The sequence below is a fragment of the Conger conger genome, chromosome 10, assembly GCF_963514075.1.
Source record: "Conger conger chromosome 10, fConCon1.1, whole genome shotgun sequence".
Lineage (NCBI taxonomy): Eukaryota > Metazoa > Chordata > Actinopteri > Anguilliformes > Congridae > Conger > Conger conger.
This window is the reverse complement of record NC_083769.1, coordinates 37,782,196-37,801,499: the sequence shown is the minus strand read 5'-3', so window position 1 is coordinate 37,801,499 and position 19,304 is coordinate 37,782,196. Positions and strand designations below refer to the sequence as shown.

The 19,304-nt window shown below is 39.0% G+C and overlaps 1 protein-coding gene across 2 annotated transcripts in view; it reads left to right on the top strand.

Moving 5' to 3' along the window:
• slc6a8 (solute carrier family 6 member 8) overlaps window positions 1-18,308 on the top strand; it is a 38,252-nt gene extending 19,944 nt beyond the window's left edge. Inside the window, exons 5-14 of one of the 2 annotated variants that reach the window (XM_061257246.1) lie at window positions 2,468-2,602; window positions 2,977-3,080; window positions 3,467-3,591; window positions 8,953-9,003; window positions 10,802-10,914; window positions 11,201-11,338; window positions 11,677-11,779; window positions 12,234-12,334; window positions 12,706-12,876; window positions 13,593-18,308. In XM_061257246.1, the coding sequence (XP_061113230.1) occupies window positions 2,468-2,602; window positions 2,977-3,080; window positions 3,467-3,591; window positions 8,953-9,003; window positions 10,802-10,914; window positions 11,201-11,338; window positions 11,677-11,779; window positions 12,234-12,334; window positions 12,706-12,876; window positions 13,593-13,733 (1,182 nt within the window). In that variant the 3' untranslated portion in view covers window positions 13,734-18,308. The remainder of the gene's footprint in view (window positions 1-2,467; window positions 2,603-2,976; window positions 3,081-3,466; window positions 3,592-8,952; window positions 9,004-10,801; window positions 10,915-11,200; window positions 11,339-11,676; window positions 11,780-12,233; window positions 12,335-12,705; window positions 12,877-13,592) is intronic. The other variant, XM_061257247.1, reaches the window with a different exon arrangement.
• The last annotated feature ends 996 nt before the right edge of the window (window positions 18,309-19,304 follow it).

Sequence of the window (19,304 nt, the reverse complement as noted above, 5' to 3'; positions counted from 1 at the left end):
CATTTGTTTACATGTGGTTACGAAGGTCATTGTGATTCAGATTTAAAAATGCAAGGTCCTTTAGTAGAGGTTAAAATCTTTATCTTAATTCATTCTCTCTGTTAAGTGCTTAGTCCTTGACTTTTTTCCCATTATAATCAAGTGTTTGTCTGATTGCACAACATGAGTTTGGCAAAAACTCAAATGAAGGGTTTGAGTTTCTTGGCCCTTTCCTCCGTCGTGGTTTAAATGACTCAACACCACAAAAAGGGAGATCTGAGAAGCTCTCTTCATTTCATAGTAATCTGTGATATCAATATCACATGCAACTGAATGTGGAACTGCAGAACTTGGCATCCCCCTTAAGGTCTGCTCATCCAATCAGCATACTGTTAGCAAGATCTGAAGGGACTGTTGAATTTTCATTACATGTCATCTGTAATATTCAGTTGTAGGCAATGGCTCATACCCCAATATGCTAACCTAAATAGCATACCCCAATATGCTAAGCTAAATGGTTTACTCCAATATGCTAGCCTAAATGGCATGCCCCGATATGCTAGCCTAAAAGGCATGCCCCGATATGCTAGCCTAAATGGCATGCCCCGATATGCTAGCCTAAATGGCATGCCCCGATATGCTAGCCTAAATGGCATGCCCCGATATGCTAGCCTAAATGGCATGCCCTAATGGCTCAGCTGTATCTTTTCTTCAAATGGGTATGCAAGGTAAATGGGCTTCATGAGTCCTTGAAGTAAAAATATTAATGTCAGTTTGGATCTTGGAAATTGGAATTAATTGTTCTCATATTTAATTGTAATTAATTGTAGCTAATGTTATTGAGGGAGGAGGGGGAGGTGCAAGCATAATCTTTCTTCTCTGGATTCATCTGTACTTGGTTGATATTTAATTTCATGCTGCACTGCCTTTCTCATGCTTCATTAGATGTAGTTTTATCGCATATTTTATTTTCTTTACTTATTGATTTTGATGGAAACTAAATACTTGAGACCGTCTCCCCTTACATTCAGAGAAAATAAATCGTGTCACCTCAAGGCTGACCTATGAGACCTGGCTTCAAAGACCGGAATGCATCTCTGGACCACTCGGTAGCTGTCACCAACGTTGGGGGATTCCACAGAGCCAAGAATAGCTCTCGGTTTCATAACAAATCAAGCTAAATTACAAACCAACTACAAACTGAACTGCATGTCCAAGTGCCTGTTCCAAACACAGATACTATGGAGCACATGACACCATGAATGCAATTTGAGAAAGGTCAGCACAATGTCTACGCAGAGTCCCTGAATGCTTATTGGGCGTATGTCGGTTAGAGCCTGAGGATATGCTCAGTCTAATACTAAATAGAGACACGTTGAGCCATAATGTCCATACTGTATATTACCCTACTTTCTAGTACTTCAATGAAGGTGAATAGCTAAAACAAAGCGCTACATGTCTCCCTGTCCTCGGAAGGCTTTATCTAATAATATCTGGGTGAGACAGTGGTGCAATGGATAGCAAGAATGTCCTGGGCTCTAATCCCAACCCAAGGTCTTTCTGTGTGGAGTTTGCATGTTCTCCCCGTGTCTGTGTGGGTTTTCATGCAGGCTGGACGGCATAACTGGAAGCTGGTGTAACTGCGCACGTGTGCTCAGTCAACCTACCCTGTAAAAGAAAAGGTTACATTTTAAAACAAAGTAATAATAAAGTAATCGGCATAGCTGGAGTGTTGGGCAAACATATGACACGTGACCTTTAGTTTTATTTATTTTGTTCCTGCCTGGTTCCCTGGTGTACTTGCTATGCCCATCTCACTTCTAACACCTTGATGAGGAGTATGGAGGTTGGAACGCAAGCTTGAGACACAAGTGCAGGAAAGCGGTGTAATTGCAGGGAAACTGCGACAGGAGGCATGTAAAGGCAAGGTGAGGGAGATTATGAGAGACAGGGGACCTGCACACAGGCTCTCAGGACTTCGAGCCCTGCATGGGCATGACTCGCACCACCTTCACCGATTCAAAAACAAGGATGTGTGAATTATAATGATAATCTGTCTTTTTCGCCATCCAATTAACATACGAGGAAAATGGCAGTCGGTGGCCTGCGTTCGTCCAGGCCAAATTTCTGTTTATGTTGAGGAGGCATCGTCCCGTAGGAATGTAGAGAGAGTGAAGTCCGTAAAATAGGTAACCGTAATATGGGTTTCCATATGAACTGAAGAACTGTTAATGTGATGTCCTTTTCCTAATTTGATGTTCTGTTTAGCATGTTTGTTTCATTTTATGAAGACAACATGCAAATATACGGCCGATAAAGATCACATGTTTGGCATATGACAAGAATCTTAACCATCAGGTCGCTAGAAGGCCAGTCCATTTGGGCTGTTGTGTGAGTGATATAAACTGTCCATACACACAAACCTAATCATTGCAGCGGATTGCGATTTAATCCCTCTGTCTCCTTGTTTGTCCCCCCCCCCATCCAGATTGTGTATTTCACAGCCACCTTCCCATATGTGGTGCTGATTATCCTGTTAGTGAGGGGCGTGACCCTGCCTGGGGCCTATGATGGGATCATGTACTATGTTAAGCCTGACTGGTCTAAGCTCGGTGAGGCTCAGGTAAGTTCACTAAACACACCCAGCAAAATGGCCGCTAACAGTCTCTGTTCAGACTCAGCTTGACAGATTGGCAATGCATTTGCTCCCACTACTTTGTCTGATTGCAAGCTTATCAGGCTGCCAGTGCTTTTAATCACTGAAAATTATCAGGTGTGTTTTAATCTATCACAAATGTGTACCTTGTCTGGTTTTGCTTGGTGCTTAACATATGGCACGCAATCACTTAGGTAGGGTGGGGTCATTTCCAAAGCTCCATAAACAGTTCAGGTGATTTTATGTTCTTTGAAAACATAAATGTTTCACTATAAAGTAGGCATGCAAACGTGCTACAGCAATGGGTGTAATTGTCCCTGAATGTGTTGTCTTTGTGCTAGGTGTGGATTGACGCTGGTACACAGGTTTTCTTTTCCTATGCCATTGGTCTGGGTGCTCTCACTGCGCTTGGCAGCTATAACAGATTCAACAACGATTGCTATAAGTAAGTACCTCACTCAATAGCACCTGTCGATTCATATCAGTCTACACATCAGGGAATTATGAATAGTGTTTATCCACATGGTTGTCTATACAAACATGTTGACTTGCACTGAATCTTGGTTAGTGGAAATCTGTGATGTGTGCCTTGTACTGTACTGTATGTTGCCAACTAATTTGGGGATGGGGTGTAAGTTTGAAATCACTTTCATTTTAAGCACTAAAAATGTATTTTAGGTTTGAGTTGGATTAAGTTGAGCAGTCATACAGATCATTTTCAAACAAAGAACTCATTAGCATTCATTTGTATGTAAATGCTCAGGTCAGATGTTCTGTCTGTCCTGCTCCGTATCTCCATATCATATGTTTTTTTGTATCCGTTCTGCACAGGGATGCATTCATGCTAGCTCTGATCAACAGTGGCACCAGCTTCTTTGCTGGTTTTGTGGTGTTCTCCATTTTGGGGTTTATGGCATCGGAGCAGGGGGTGGACATCTCCAAAGTGGCTGAATCAGGTACAGAACGAACGCCTCGCCCCCCCCCCACACTAAAACCAAAGTTGCCTTCTATTGTCTATAGTAAGGAATTGTGGGAGTGGGAAAGTATCTGTGATTTCCACCCAAGGTTAACAGCGGCTTATTGTCTGGGAAATGTCCCCATTACTTAGAATAACTTCTAAAGCAAGGTGAACAGATAAAAGCATTTATTTTCAGACTGAGGTATCTGAATTAACTGATCAATTATTTACAAGGGCAGAACATTATATGAAACAGATCGATTTATGAGATGCAGTCCATATGAAATCCACTCAGAAACCTTTGCCAATGCTTTATTTACAACTAGCTTTAATTCTAACAGTGGTATCCAATGAACAAATTTTGACTATTTTCTTACTGGATAAAATCCAATAGCATGCGGGAGCCCTGCCTCTGGGCACAGAGAGGGTTCTCTTAAATAATTCAAACAAAATTCTGTTGTTTCTGGTCCATGTAACTGAGTGCTCATTTTGAACTAATGTCTGTCTGATACTGAACATATCCATTAGTTATGTCATGAACTGGAAGAATAAGTAGCCGGATGTTTGCCACATATAGCAATCTAGCAATTCATCAGATTACTTCTTTCCTGCAATTACTGCCTTAAATGAGTGTATTTTGAGTAAACCTGCTTATTGAACTGCATGATTTTACTTGTTGATGATCAAAAGGGTTGAAAAACCTAAATATCTCAAAACAATATCATTTTTATTCATGTATAAATGTACACATGTTTATTTTTATAATTGTTCTTAGTGTTGTTGCTGCTTTTAATCATATTTATTTTAATATGGTTGAAATGATCTCTTTACTGTGATAGTATTGGTTGAAAGACTGAATGTGTGCAGAATGTCATAATTGTGAAATTATCCTGCAATAATGAAACTGAAATTGAAACTGACGTGTTTTTGTATTTGCATAACAATTCTGGCAATTTTACAACTCAGAATGTAATCGAGAATGTTGAAGAAATTGTGTAACTTTTCTGTTTTTGACTCTAGAGTGTATATGGAAGGTGTGTGTGTGTGTGTATGTGTGCATATGCGTGTGCTTGTCTATGTGTGTGTGTGTGTGTGTGTGTGTGTGTGCGTGTGTGTGTCTATGCCTGTGTATTTGTGTGTGCTAGAGAGAGAGAGTGAAAGTTAATTGGGAGGGGGTGCTCGTGGTGGTGTACAGTAAGCATGAACATTTTTATATTAACCATAACAGATAAAGAAGGTGCTAGAATATCAAAATGCATCTGTCTATAGTGGATGTGGAATGTTCATGTGATGTACTTCTACCTTATAACATAAGTTTATGTGCAGATAGATAGTCTGGTAGTGTGTGTATTCTAGGCATGGAACTAGGAATGGCTGAAATGACTCTTCTTGCATGAGAAGCAATGTGATCTTTCACACATCTCAAATGAAATTATGAATCCAGACACAAAGTAGGTGCAGCATGTGTGAGTAATGGGTAATGTTTCTTTAACAGTGGCTGATAGTTGTATCTTGGTCTTGCGTCTACTGGTATTTTATTGGCTGTGCAGACAGAATTGTCTGCGTTTCTCTTAATGTAGTTTTGGTTGTCTTGGCATGTTACTTTCTGAACCGTACTGCGAGCTGCAATTCGAAATTTGCCGTTTACACAAGAGTGTCATAGTAATAAAAAAGTCATTAAAAGAGTGGCACAATTGGCTGCTCCATTGCTTGAAATAGACATTTCTATTTAGGGAAAACATTTACTATACATAATACTATTTTTACTTCACTTTTTTTCAGTAAAAGCGAATTCCTCAAACAATATCCAACATTTAACTATTCTCATGAATTTTGGCTAAATCACAAATCTGACTTTAGTATTAGTTTGGGAATTCCCACACAATCCTCAAATGTGCACTACCTCTAGGAGAAATGTGCAATACCTCCGGGAAAAGTGTGTGATAACTCCAGGAAAATGATGTTCATATAACATTTGTATTGTCCTGTACAAATAATTTGAAAACTGGACAAAGCAGGCATCTGGCAATCATGTATTTAAACTGTTGGCTTTAAACTGCACTAAGAATAATCATAATAAATAATAATAATTGAAATAAAATGCACAGGAGGCCCTAACAGCATTGATCCGAGAACAATACTTGAATGTTGGATTCTGTTTGACATTTAGAAAGCAAGTACAATCGAAAAAAAGAAGATTGTTTTTGAGACAGTTTGCACTACTGTTAATAGCATTCCATATTGGATAGTTTAATCGCTAGAACTCTTTGGTAAACATTTCCGTGAGCTAGGACTAAGCATGTTGTTTTGAGCTAACATTTTACTTGTTTGAGGTCTCACTTCAGTGCTCCAACCTAATCCACCTATTCTACCTTTCCCACAGGCACATACACAATATGCCCCCAAACAAATACACATCTGTTTTAAAGCCACACCTTTAATATTTAAGTTCATTTCCAATGCAGAGGACTAGCATAATAGAAAACTCAAATGGGCATGATCTATGATCCATGCTAACATAATAATAACAATGACAAGATTCAGGAATAGGCAAATTAATGACACATACAGTGATCATAAGAAACATACAGTTTATATATAAAGAAAAGAAGGAAAATAAGAAATAAATCATGTCTGTAGCTTATCTATTATTGTTTGTATTTTTCGTTCATTAAGTGTTGAAGCAACATCTGGACATACTGAAATACATATAATGTAACTGTTAAATGTTGAATACAGAATTTAATTGCTGTGAGAAGAGCTTCAAGGAAAATGGGAAATTGGCTTCATTAAGGTTTTCCCCTCAATGGGAAACGGGAAGGTATTGGCCTGAATTTAATTTGTGTTCGTCCTTAATTTTGACTCCCTGTTTAATGTAAGTCTTACATTTATGGACAAATAACACTATTTTATTTTCATTCTTCCTGACAATTGGAGTTTCAGACAGATGATTCCCGGCAAAACAAGTTTTATTCTGTCGAGATTCTCATAGGTTTGCATGTATGTTAATGCATTATTTATTTATGCTTTAGGGAGTTTTTCACAGACTCAGTTTTTTTGCAGTTGGGTTTTATTCAAATATGATAGAATAGTTAATGCATGAATACCTGTTCCACTTGCCCAGTTTGTGTTGTGGCACTGTGCATAAGAATAAGTAGGGTACAGGTCAGTTCTGGTAACACCTGCTGTATGTGGGGTGTACTCTCCTGGTGCTGCGGATGTGTTTCACTGGTAGAGTGCAGGAAAAGAGCAACAGCGGAATGGCCGCATGTGGTCTTTGTCTGATCGTGGAGGGTAGGGCAACTTTCCGCCCACTGGTCAGAGTGGTTTGTGGATTCTAAAGAAATCGGGACACATTGCCTTTTACGATATAGCACAACATGGTTGGTTGTTTGCAAAAGTGGCTGCTTTCAGTAGAGTAGAAAATCCAGCAGCAGAATTTTACCGGCATTTGGCTGGTGGAGGGTGTTGGATCGTGCTGCAGTAGTGAGATTTGTCCGGCCTTTTCAGATTGGAAGAAAAAATTGGGTGTGAAAGTGAACATGTACAATTGCACAGACACGTATAGGTCAAGTAAATCTCAGTTCATTTCAGTTCAGGCATCTCAGTAACTCTGTAATCATCTTTATTTTTACAACTAATGCTGCTAAACAAATGTAAACCAGAACTTGTATGTCTTAGCATTCAGGCTGTATTAATGAGTGAGTGATGGTTTGTACGTGAATGTTAACTGAATTGGTCTCCAATAATGTCTGATATATTGTCGAACCGTATCAGATTTTATCGCAGACTGTACACATCTACATGAAATTATATATGAATTGGTAAGGCACCTTGTTAAGTCCCATGTTTTCATCTGTGGCCATAAATGGAGGACGTACTCTAACAGTGAGCTCTGCATTGGCGTACCTGAGTGCACATCAACAGATTCATTCATTTAACCAAACTTGTATGTTTGGGATGAGTGTGTACAAAACGAAGCATCCATTTTTGGCCTGTATTTGTCCATTCAGTTGAACACAGAAATCAGTGGAAAGTAACTCATGCCATTTGCCCCAACAATTTTAGGTGATTTAGCTACATGTATATCCAAGCATCAGTTGGCAGTGTTACTAGGTACCACTAACATCCAGAGAGTCATCTACCTGAACCTTTTATGCTCCATTATTATAATATTATATGGGTAGCCTGAAAGGCTCTGGGCAGTGCATTCCCTGTTTCTGAATATTTTAAATACAGTTAAATTTTATTTGTATTGCCCTTTTTACAGATACGGTCACAAAGGTCCTTTACCGTTGACGGCAAGCAGAACACTTTCCTGTGGGTGTAAAAATAATTACTAATAAAATAAAAAGATCACTGCCAGTCAAATGGTGCCAGTCATAGCTTGAAGGCATTCATGCTTCATCTGAATTGTGGAGGCTGTTTGCCAGGCAATCATTAAAGTTCTTGTTCTGTGGTACAGACACTGTATGATTCCAGGAATCGTTTAAATTATTTTGATCCGTTTTTATTTTATTTTTTTATTTAATTATTTGCAGCAAATATGCTCTTTTTATTATTATTATTATTTTTTTAAATTTATTTTTCTAATTAGTTTTTTTTGCTAATTGCGCTGTGGTTATGTGGGGGGGATTGGTGTATGTATGTGTGTGTGGTGTCTGTCTGTGTGTGTGTATGTCTGTGTGTGTGTGTGTGTGTGTACGCGCACGTGTGTATCTGTGTGTGTGGTGTGCAGGTGTGTGTGGGTGGTGTTTGTGCATCTGCACGTGCAGGCACATGCAAGTGTGTACACGTATGTATGCGTGCTGTGTGTGTATGTCTGTCTGTGTGTGTGTGTGTGTGGGTGTGTGTGTGTGCACTTGAGGAGTGTGCGTGTGAGGAATGGCTATGTACAAGCCACTGTATGTGTACTGAAATACATGATGATTACATGGGTGTTCAGTTTTATGTGTGCATGTTTGAGTGTAGTGGAACAGATAAATTGTCTGGTCATTTATTTTGCCATTGTTAGTGGACTTCTAGAGTAGAGTATTTTTTTTCTTTTTTTCTTTTTTTATTTATATAACATTAGCATTGTTTAAGGCCAAATATATTTTGTTTAGTTTTTTTTAGGTAGAAGGCATTTAATTTTTCCTTTGAAAGTTGCAAAGCCAATGCCAAAGAAAGAAAGTCCCCCTATGACTTTATACATTTTCTTATCCTTTAACAGGCTTTTTATTTATGTTCTTCAATCCCATTTTATACCTGCCTTGTGATTCATATCTATTCATTTATTTTATATCTCTATATATCTATATTTTTAATTTATTTAAATATTAATTTAAGGATTATTTAACCAGGAATTTTGCCTCTTGAGATGTGCACATCTCGCTTTCAAGAGGGGTCCTGGAGCTGACTGCTGCAGCAGGTAAACTTCTGTTATCCAATGACAGCATTCACACCTTAATACAGCTCGAACCCCGCATTTACGGACCCACAGAGACCGCTGGGCGAGCAGGCGTTTACAAATATACATGGGCAAAATTAGGATCTGCCAGGCGCAGACTGAAACGGTCAAATCTAACAGTACTAAACCACCAAGAATATAAAAAAACAAATAATATGTAGAACTAACCACATGTATCAGAATCGCATGCACACAGCAGAGATTACTCAGCGATATTGAAATCCCTGTTTAGTGTACCTGAGCTGGATATGAGGAGGGGGGGGGGGGGGGGGGAGTGTGCGGCTGATCTTCCGGTGATTTTTCTAAATGCCTTTGCGGTCTCGTCATTTCCCTTTTCCAATCGCCATCTTTGATTATCGTGTTAAGTTCTGTGATTTCTGCACAGATATTTTAACTGAATAAGTCTCCTCACCCAATATTCTGACGTCACCACACCAAATTAACCTTCCCTATAGCAGTAGACAATGTCTTTGCTGATTTGAGTGTGGTCACCACTCCTGTAACAAAGGTCACTGATAATATATCTTTTGCGTGTTTACTCTCTCATATACCTCCCTAGTGAAATTGTGAAGCATTTAGATAGATATAGTAGATTATTTGATATGTTTTTGTTGTACTGTACATACTTTTTTTTTTTTTTTCTATTTGAATTTAAGTTTGAACTTTGCAGTTACTAGCCTTGATCTACTTTGGCAGTAAATTCATAAATTGCATCTGAAGTGTCCATTGTCCAAACTCAGACCTCACTGTTCAGTGAGTACAAATATTTTCATTTTGATATTTTCTCTTTTTTAGATGGCACCAAACATATAATTTAGAGAGAAAGTATCACCATATGTTCAAAGTTATTTCTAGTTAAACTGAAAAGGCATATCTCTCAGCCACAGAAAGCACACATTTAAATTTTCCATTCATCCAAAAGTCATGAAATCAGACCCTGTACATGCTTCAATTCGAATTGTTGCAAATATCAAAACATTTAAGTCCTGTTTGAGTTGTGAGAGTTAAAACTCGGTAATCCCTCTTCTCCTGGCAAAATGTAGTCATCTCAGTGTGATACTGGCACCAGCACAGTTTAAACTTGATCTCCCGGACTACTTTACTGTATAAAGAATAAGTGCCTATAATAGGGGTAGAATTGCTTCTTGTGTCATTCAGGTTTTGTATTGGAGAAAACTCAAATGGTTCTATTGTTGAAGGTTGACATTTCACTGAAAATTGTCTGGGCATCATACCAGATTATGCCAAGTTATACAAACTGTAACAAATGAGCAGCTTAGAGCAGAAATATATTTTGAATTCCAACATTGCGCACACACCTACCCCAGCACTGAAGCTGTAGGAGTGACACTAGCTCACCGACATGCAGGGTAGGTCTCACAAGCCCTTAACAATAACGAACTAACCTGCCTGTTTCCTGTGTGGGTGAGATGCACAAATAAACAGTAGTCAACAAAACGAGTGAAGGGAGAGAGGGAAAAGGGCGTTAAAAAGCGCACAGGCCTGCCGTCTGTCACCTCCGCTTCCGCACAATCGCGCCTCACTCTGGACTCTGGTGCTTTCCCTGTGTTTCTCTATCTCTCTCTCTCTCTCTCTCTCTCTCTCCCTCTCTCACTCCTTCTCTTTCTCTCTCTCTCTCTCTCTCTCTCTCGCTCCCTCTATCTGTGCAGTGTGTATGTGTATGTGTGTCTGTGTGGAGGCCCCCTGCCCCACTGGGCTGTCGTGCTGCGTGTCTCATCTCCACCTCTCTGTCCCACAGGCCCTGGCTTGGCGTTCATTGCTTACCCAAAAGCCGTGTCGATGATGCCCGTTGCTCCACTCTGGGCAGCTCTCTTCTTCTTCATGCTTCTCCTCCTGGGACTCGACAGTCAGGTACCGGCAGCCATTTTGTTTTTTTGTTTTTTCTATTGAGTGATTGATTGATTTTATTTGCCATTTTAAAATATACATACACAGGGTTGGTAGCCCCTAGGCAACAACCCTATACAGAACATGGTACAGTTATCGAGGAAACTAGACACCTTGAAGTCTCTGACTCTTTTCCACTGTGGTTTTCTTGTACTCGTTGTTATTGGTTACATTCCTTTTCTGACCATTAGAACTCCAGCAGCCGAATGCAGGTTTTAACACCTCACACACACCCCCCTTTCATTCTCAGTTTGTCGGAGTCGAAGGTTTCGTAACAGGGATTCTGGATCTTTTTCCTGGAAAGTATTACATGCGCTATCGGCGTGAAATTGCCGTGGCGATCTGCTGTTCATTGTGCTTCATTATTGATCTTTCCATGGTTACGCAGGTGAGATGTCTTTCCAAGCAGGCATTTTAAAAAGACAAAATTATTGGTTTTTCTGGTATTTATTGTACAATGACAAGAAATGTTTTTACAACACAATGCTAAAATTAGGTTATTCAAACCTCTCTATGAATTTGTTATGGATGTTAAATTAAACAGTACAATGATAAAAATAAATATACTTTTCCCCAGATTACTGAAACTTTTTTTTAATGCTGTGAAACGTCTTTGCATAGCATGCTATGTAAAGTACAATGTGATCTTAAGACCATTAATAAAGCAGGCCCTGGTTTCATTGCATTGATTGGAGTATATCTGACCGCGCCATTGTGCATGCACAGGGAGGGATGTATGTCTTCCAACTCTTTGACTACTACTCGGCCAGTGGTATGACCCTGCTGTGGCAGACATTCTGGGAGTGCTTGGTGGTTTCCTGGGTTTATGGTGGGTGTTGTTATTTTTATTACTTTATTTTACAGTGTTACTGTACTGTATGTCTAGCAGGCAAATCACATTGCAGTTTGCACAAGGACATGATTTCAGCATGGATAATTATATATATTTTTGGCATGCTAATCATTTTTATAGCTTATAGGTTCTCAAGTCTATCATAAATGGCCAAAGGCAAACTACACGCCTTGTAAGACATGTATGTTAGCTTTTTGGCTAAGGGATTGTCACTCAATAAAACTGTTAAGGGCTTCCAGACACTAACAATTATAAATTACCGCCTAAAAAAACCTTAATCTCTGCACAGACCATATAACCGGTAGCTTTTAGCTAGCTTCAGGCTCCGTGCCTCTTTAAGGACGGCCTGATAAGGACTGACATTAATGCGCTGTTGTTGTGACTGAAGCCATATGTGGGGCACTCAAACGGAAACGTTATGTCTTCCCAGGTGCTGACAGATTCATGGATGATGTTGCTCGTATGATCGGCTATAGGCCGGTCCCCTGGATGAAGTGGTGCTGGTCTTTTATTACTCCGTGTGTGTGCATGGTAAGCAGCGTTGGGTCACACGCGTCATTTCGCTTCATTTGCAGCTTGTAATGGATCCCATTCCATTGGACCATCTTGGTCTGTGAGGCTAGCTATAATTTTTATTTCATATTTTGCCCACTAGTCTCATTTGAGGAGGCATTCACCACAAACGCAGGCTGGGCCTTGTGTAACAAATCTTTCCTAGATTTTATTTTTTATTATTAAAAAACTGCTTTTCATATTTGTTGTTGCATGAAAAGGTTAACATTTCAATGAAAGGAAGCTATGGAGTTGTGGAGTTTTGGCCTGAAAAATCGTCCCTTTTCAAATAAAGTTTTATTTGAAGTTGAAGTATTTTTTTTCTGAATGTTATTTATTTCCTTCCAAAGGGAATCTTCTTGTTTCACCTGATTAACTACAAGCCTCTCACCTACAATAACGAGTATGTGTACCCGTGGTGGGGGGAGGTGATCGGCTGGTGTATGGCTCTCTCTTCCATGCTGTGCATCCCAGTGAGTCTGATCTACAAGCTCTTCAGGGCCAAGGGGACCTTTCAGGAGGTGCGTGAAGCCCATTCAACTCACATTATGTGGTAGCACTGTAGTATAATGGTTCTGAACTGGACTTATAAACTGTAGGTTGCTGGTTCGATTCCCATGTAGGACACTGCCTGGACGGTACGAAACAGCATGTCTGCAGTCTATCTCGTGCTGTATAAAGGGATACTATGAATAAAATGGCTGTAATATAAAATATTAGTCTTCAGTCTGCTACTCTTGACAAAAACAAAAGTGATCATTCTAGTTACTTATCTATAGCCTCTTTCTTCACAAGAATTGTCCCTGGTAATTGTCAGGAGATATAGTACGGACATTGCATTGATACACATTGTAATTTTCCATTGAAGAAACATTTTCATTGAAAACAATTCTATATAATCATAGAACCGAATGAACTATGTGTATGAATTCGTTTCTTGTATATGGTGAATATGTCGGCTTGTTCAGGGCTTGTGACTCTCACAGTTAAAGAATAGGAAACCACTATTGGTAACACAGTCCATAGCTTATAAGAGAAGGTATAATGGCATTGCACTTATCAAAACTAGTATAAGACAAACATAAATGTTGTCACTTTTTTGCAGCTAATTCAGTATCAACAGTATAATGCAATATTACTGTAAAGCTGTGGCCCTTGAAGTTGATAAGCATGGGTCGTTCTGTTCTGGTTGTACTGTTGTGTGACTCCAGGCTTTGTTTTGTGTCTCCCTCCATAGCGTTGGGACCACCTGACCAAACCGGTTTGGGGTGCTCACCATCTCGAATACATGGCCCCTGACACTGACGTCAAGAGCCTGGCCTCTCTCACTCCGGGGACCGAAGAGAACAAGGTCATCATTTTCGAGAGTGTTATGTAGGCGTGCGGTCTGCAGGACACATCCGCTCCTCCCCAGACAAGCTGGCTGAAGCCTTGGGCCTGACCTCACTCCCGTTCTCATCTCATGGCCTTCTCTGTAATCACAAACATCACACACATCGTGAATGAGCAATCAGTGTGTAGTACCATTCAACTGTCATGTAAACGATCAACATGTGGTACCCCCCACCCCCCACCCCATCTAAAAATAAAAACTGAAATGAAATGCTTCTCTTTACTGGTGCTGACACTAGACAAGACTCCTGCTAAAGGCAGCAGTTGCTGGTGTATTCCCTGGGATGAAACCAGAGTAATGGCCTCCTGGTAGCTCCCTGACCTCCAGTGAGTGGGTCCTCGGCTCCTCGGCTCTCAGCCAGCTTGTCCCGGGAGGCGGAAGGCGGAAGGCCGCACTGTCGCTTGGCCGTCATTCGCTCGGGGGCTCCGGGTCCTCAGCAGACCGGAGCCAAACTAGGTCACCGCAGAATTCCCACAGGCCGTCTTCCTCTCTCCGTCTTCCGCGTTCATCGCACATTAGCAGACTACTCTGACCTTTTTTCAAGGACAAAAAAAAAATTAGAATAATTAGAAAAGTTTTTTAAGTTTTATTTTTATCCAGATAATAATGCAAAAATACCCAATGATGCGCCGCTTTATAAGATGGTGCTCCTGAAAATGTGTTCTGATGGCTTTGAAGATAGTTTTGTTCCGATCGTTTTGAAGAACTGCACCCGTCTTTAATAAAAACAAAAAAAAAGGTATATTTACAGATCCCTCAATGCTCTCAGTGACTTGTGCAATTACAAAATCCGAATGAATCATGCAGACTTCAGTGTGTCTGTGTGCAGGTCCTGACTTGTGTGCTGCTATTCAAACAGTCAATACTTTACTGTTAGTGGTGTAAACATCACTCTTCACCACGATAGGATACGATCTTGATTCTTGGTTTTTATTGGGCTATATCACAGATTTTCCTACAATACACTCGAAAACAATCTGATATAGTGAGAAGCAATCAATATATATGATCCACTAACACAATCCTGTTATTACAGCTCACACATACAATCAAGAAATATGATTTTGTCTGTTTTGCTAGAGAACCATAAGATTAATACGCATTTTGCTTTGATTCCCAACGATACTCATTCATATTACCACATTGTATTGATTGGATCGGATCGTTGCCGTTTAAAACCGATAACATCCTGATCAATGTGTCATTACACCCCTAGCTTCTATCTTTCAAAGTCTGCCTTAAAAGACAGTACATGCAGCAATGTCAAGATCCCGCAAGTAACTGCACTCTTAGTTTATCGTGCAAATGAGATGCTGGTGAAATGCTTAATACCAATTCAGAAGATTTTATCGGCATGACAGAATTGTAAAAACAATTAAAAACTCTGGAAAGGCTATCTTTGGATACATACTGGATTTCAAAGTGAAAGATTACATTGGTCCATTCAAATCAAAGTCCAGTAGAATTTTCTATCCGTTTCATAAGCCGTGTACTGACATACACTGTAGTTGTCTTTATTCTACATCTGGAGGTGTACAATATGTAGTTCCGTGTACCATCTGCTGGATTTGGTTGGAAACTGAGTATGATATCTCAATGATATCTCTGTTGCCAAAGTTTCTGTTGCAGGCACTGTCTGTCTTTGACCATGACAGATCTTCTTGTAGACATAATCATTTTTTGTGCCAAATGGAACATTCCATCTCTGGCTGTATGATCTATAACAGAGAATGGTATTTTGTTGCCATAAAAACAATGCATACTTTATCTACCTTGTTTAGTATCTCCCGTGTATTACGAACAAATATGTGTTTTTGATCTTTTTGAAAACAAGATAAAACAAGTTCTGGTAAACTGCAATTGAAAGATGTTCCATGCAAGAATACATTTGATTCTCCAAGTTTCAATGTGTGCCTACCTGTTTTATCATGCTCCCATCATAAATTATCAAATGCGTTACTAGTCATGGCCATTTTACCCCATGTTGCCCAGACCAGTTTTATATAACAATGTTCCCTTGCCTCACAGGTTTCCCATGCCTCCAATTTACTCCCACAAATACACAAAGTAAATAGGCATGACCACAGAATTTGTGAATTCAAAAAATACTAAGCTGTTTATGTACGGTCTTTGGAATGCAATTTAGAAATCAACCTGGACAGATATTTTTGATCCCAAATAGAAGAAATGTCCAGGAAAGAATGAGGGTCTGGTCAGGTTCAATAAATAAGTATACTGTATGGGACAGTCACAGCTAGCTGCATTGCCCTGGGACCGTGCCTTGAGTTGACTGAGTACTGTAGAAATATTCTGCTCCAAACACAGCCAGGCCATTGAACTTTCTTTTCAATAGAACATTCTAGATTATTTGGCATCAACATGGGTGGTAAATACCAAAATTTGCCTTTTGTTGTTTTGTCTTAAATTGAACCCATTCATCAAACCGTGAACAGCCAAATACTATACAGGTCCTCCAGGGAGATGCCCTGAATATTGCCTGTGGGAATTCTGCCATTCACACAACATTGAAAACAGACATCCATCATTGTAACATAGTAAAAATACTTAGAATGTAATAGCTCTGAATAACATAATGCTACAAACCACATTTGCACATTGTTGTAAAATAATTGCGCTAGCACTTTTAAACTGTGTTAGAATATGACTTTTTCTTTTACTTTATTTGTAAAATGAATCAGAGATTTATTTTGTGATGGCTTTTATCTGAATTATACACATATATATTATATATAAATGTCTGTGTGTTATATTTTAAAAGCTGCAGTGTTATTTTGATGATGATAAGAAAATGCACCATGCAATGCATTGTAAAGCAGTATCTTAAGAAGGGATAAAGTAATTAATAGCACACTATAAACCTTGGAATTTTTGAGATAACAAGTGCTAATATTTTATTGATATTAGATTATTAATCTGTAATCGAGTTTGCCTAAGACCACCCAGAGCTTCTTTATTTCTGTCATAAAAAATTATTTACAGTTTACAGAGTAACACGTGACAGAAATTTTACATTTCTGATAGATACGCTTCCCTTTATTATATTAGAAACTAAATGGCTTTGATATTTAGTCATTTTTAAATTGTTGGCTCTTTATTATATTAGAGAAAGGGCAACACACACATTCCCTAAGTACCTTAGGCTAGAGTTTGGTCAGCCTTCATTGTTGTTGTAGATTCACAAGTGCCATTCATAAGTTTGATTATGAGCCCTAATAACCATTGCAAGACAAGTTTGACAAAAAACATAACATAAAACATAAGACAGTAAACACTTTTTACACGTTGCATTTAGGTTTCGTTTTTATTTTCTATTGTGTATATTTTTTACACACATTACCCTTCAATTATATAATAGCCTGGGTTGGTCAGAAGGTGTATTAATAACATGATATTTTTATTATGTTAAATTATATATATTATACAATTGTAATGTACATAACCAAAATCATATGTATTGTGTCATTCTGTGCAGTCCTGGCAAGACATTTTCTCAACAGTAGCTTTCCTCCAAATGCTTGGTTCGATCAGGTTGTCACTTTGTGACAGTTATTTACATTGGAAAACTGATGTGGTATATAATCATGTGTTTGCTGATGAGACAAAATGGAGTTTAATCAAAATGGATACTGTAAATTACTATTTTAAAGCTTTAGAATGCTCTGAAATGTTACTGAAAATTCCAATATAGTATTCATTTTTAACTCATAAATGAAAAGTTTTGCAATCTATGTATAAATACAGACTATTTAGAGATTGTTTATGTTTGAATAGTTGTGTATAGATTTCAAGCTTGTTTGAACTAGGTTAAGTTGTGTTCTTTAATGCTTACGGCATGATAATTATTTCAATTGATTGTTCTCATTGGTTAATGCTCCTACAGAAGACAATGCCTCTACTAGAAACTAATAGTGAATTTCCTTTTTTTAACTCCTGTAATACCAGATCAGCATGCTTATGATATGGTTGCCCATAAATGATACAATTATTCAAACACTCAAGCAAGACACTGCATACACATTCAAAGCTTTGCAAAAAAATTATGCAAGGCACTGTGTAAAACACGGTTCTAATAATTATCACTGAGTCAATTACATTCTGTGCATACCGTATTCTTGAAACATGACTCCTATTGCAAATACATGTTCCACTGTTCCATTGCTTGGATGGAAAGAAATAATGAGGTATGTTGAATAGTATGAAAATCTATACTGATGCAAATTAGGAAATAATCAAAATCAGGTGTAAATCCAACAACCCAAGCTATTGGGACAGATACTGTTGAGAAAAGACACATTAACACTGTTGAGCTCGTACTCAACTCATGATTAACTCATCGTTGTGCTTCAATGCATCTACCTTGTGAGACGGTACTAAGTCCAGTCTTCCATTCATGCTATCGGGTAGTATTTAAGAGTAACAATGATAACTATAATTCTGTTGATGACACCAAGGGCTTCATGCTTAACATCACTGTGTTTGTACGCTGAGAATCCATTCAGATCAGAGTAACAAATGGCAATAAAGACTCTCAAACAGTAACTATCTGTCCTGTCCTGTGTGCTGTGGCTGTCAAATACCCAATCTTCACTCACCCCCAGATCTCTTCTCACATGTAAAGCAGTATCCTACTCTTCAGAGGGTTAAATATCTGTCCCATATTGTAGATGTGATCATATGCTGCAATTTGAACGTATTGTCCAGTACGCTTCAAACCCCTCTAAATGCCCCCTACAGCACTTGGAAGCTACTTCCCTCCATGGTCTTTCAGTGCACTGATTATGGTTATGCACTTTGTTGTAAGTCATGTGGATTCGAGTGTCTACAAAATGCCTATAATGTAATGTAATACTCTTATGAATGTATTTTAAATCCATTCATACAAACTATTTCACATTCATACAAACTATTTCACATTCACAGTGCGGAAACCAGGACAAGCATGTGTTTACAAACAAGGATTAAAGATACCCTTCTCTGTGAGATGTGATTAAAGAAATAATTTAAGTAGTATTTTGATATTTGGTGGGGAAATATCATAAATGACCAATGCTTTCTAGAGTTAGTGTGGATTTCTGGGGGGTGTGCAGACTCACAGTTGCAGCTGAAACTGGTTTTAATGACAAACCCATGGTTTGCCAGGGAATGAGTGCAGCTGCCATATGAAGCCAACACCCCAGCAAGCAAATGTTTGCCGTCTAAGTTTAACCACGTCCCTGCAAGCAGATCAGGTCTATTTCTGTCCGGAGACTGAGCCTCGTACTGCATCTCAAGAGAACAGCTGCCTCCGCTGCTCCTGACTCCTCAAACAGCCAGCTCCATGGCCGTAGAGAGCACGTAGACACACAACACCCTGTGACACGTAGGGCTGGTGTGTGTGAAATCATCACCACCAACCACACTGGCTCAGCAGGGTGGGCTAGTTTACGTGATTTCTGGGAAACATACAGCATGCAGGTTGCATCATAACCATTTCAGCACAGAAAAGCAACAAGCCATTATTTAGGCATTTTCCTTTTTTAGATTTAGCTAATTACT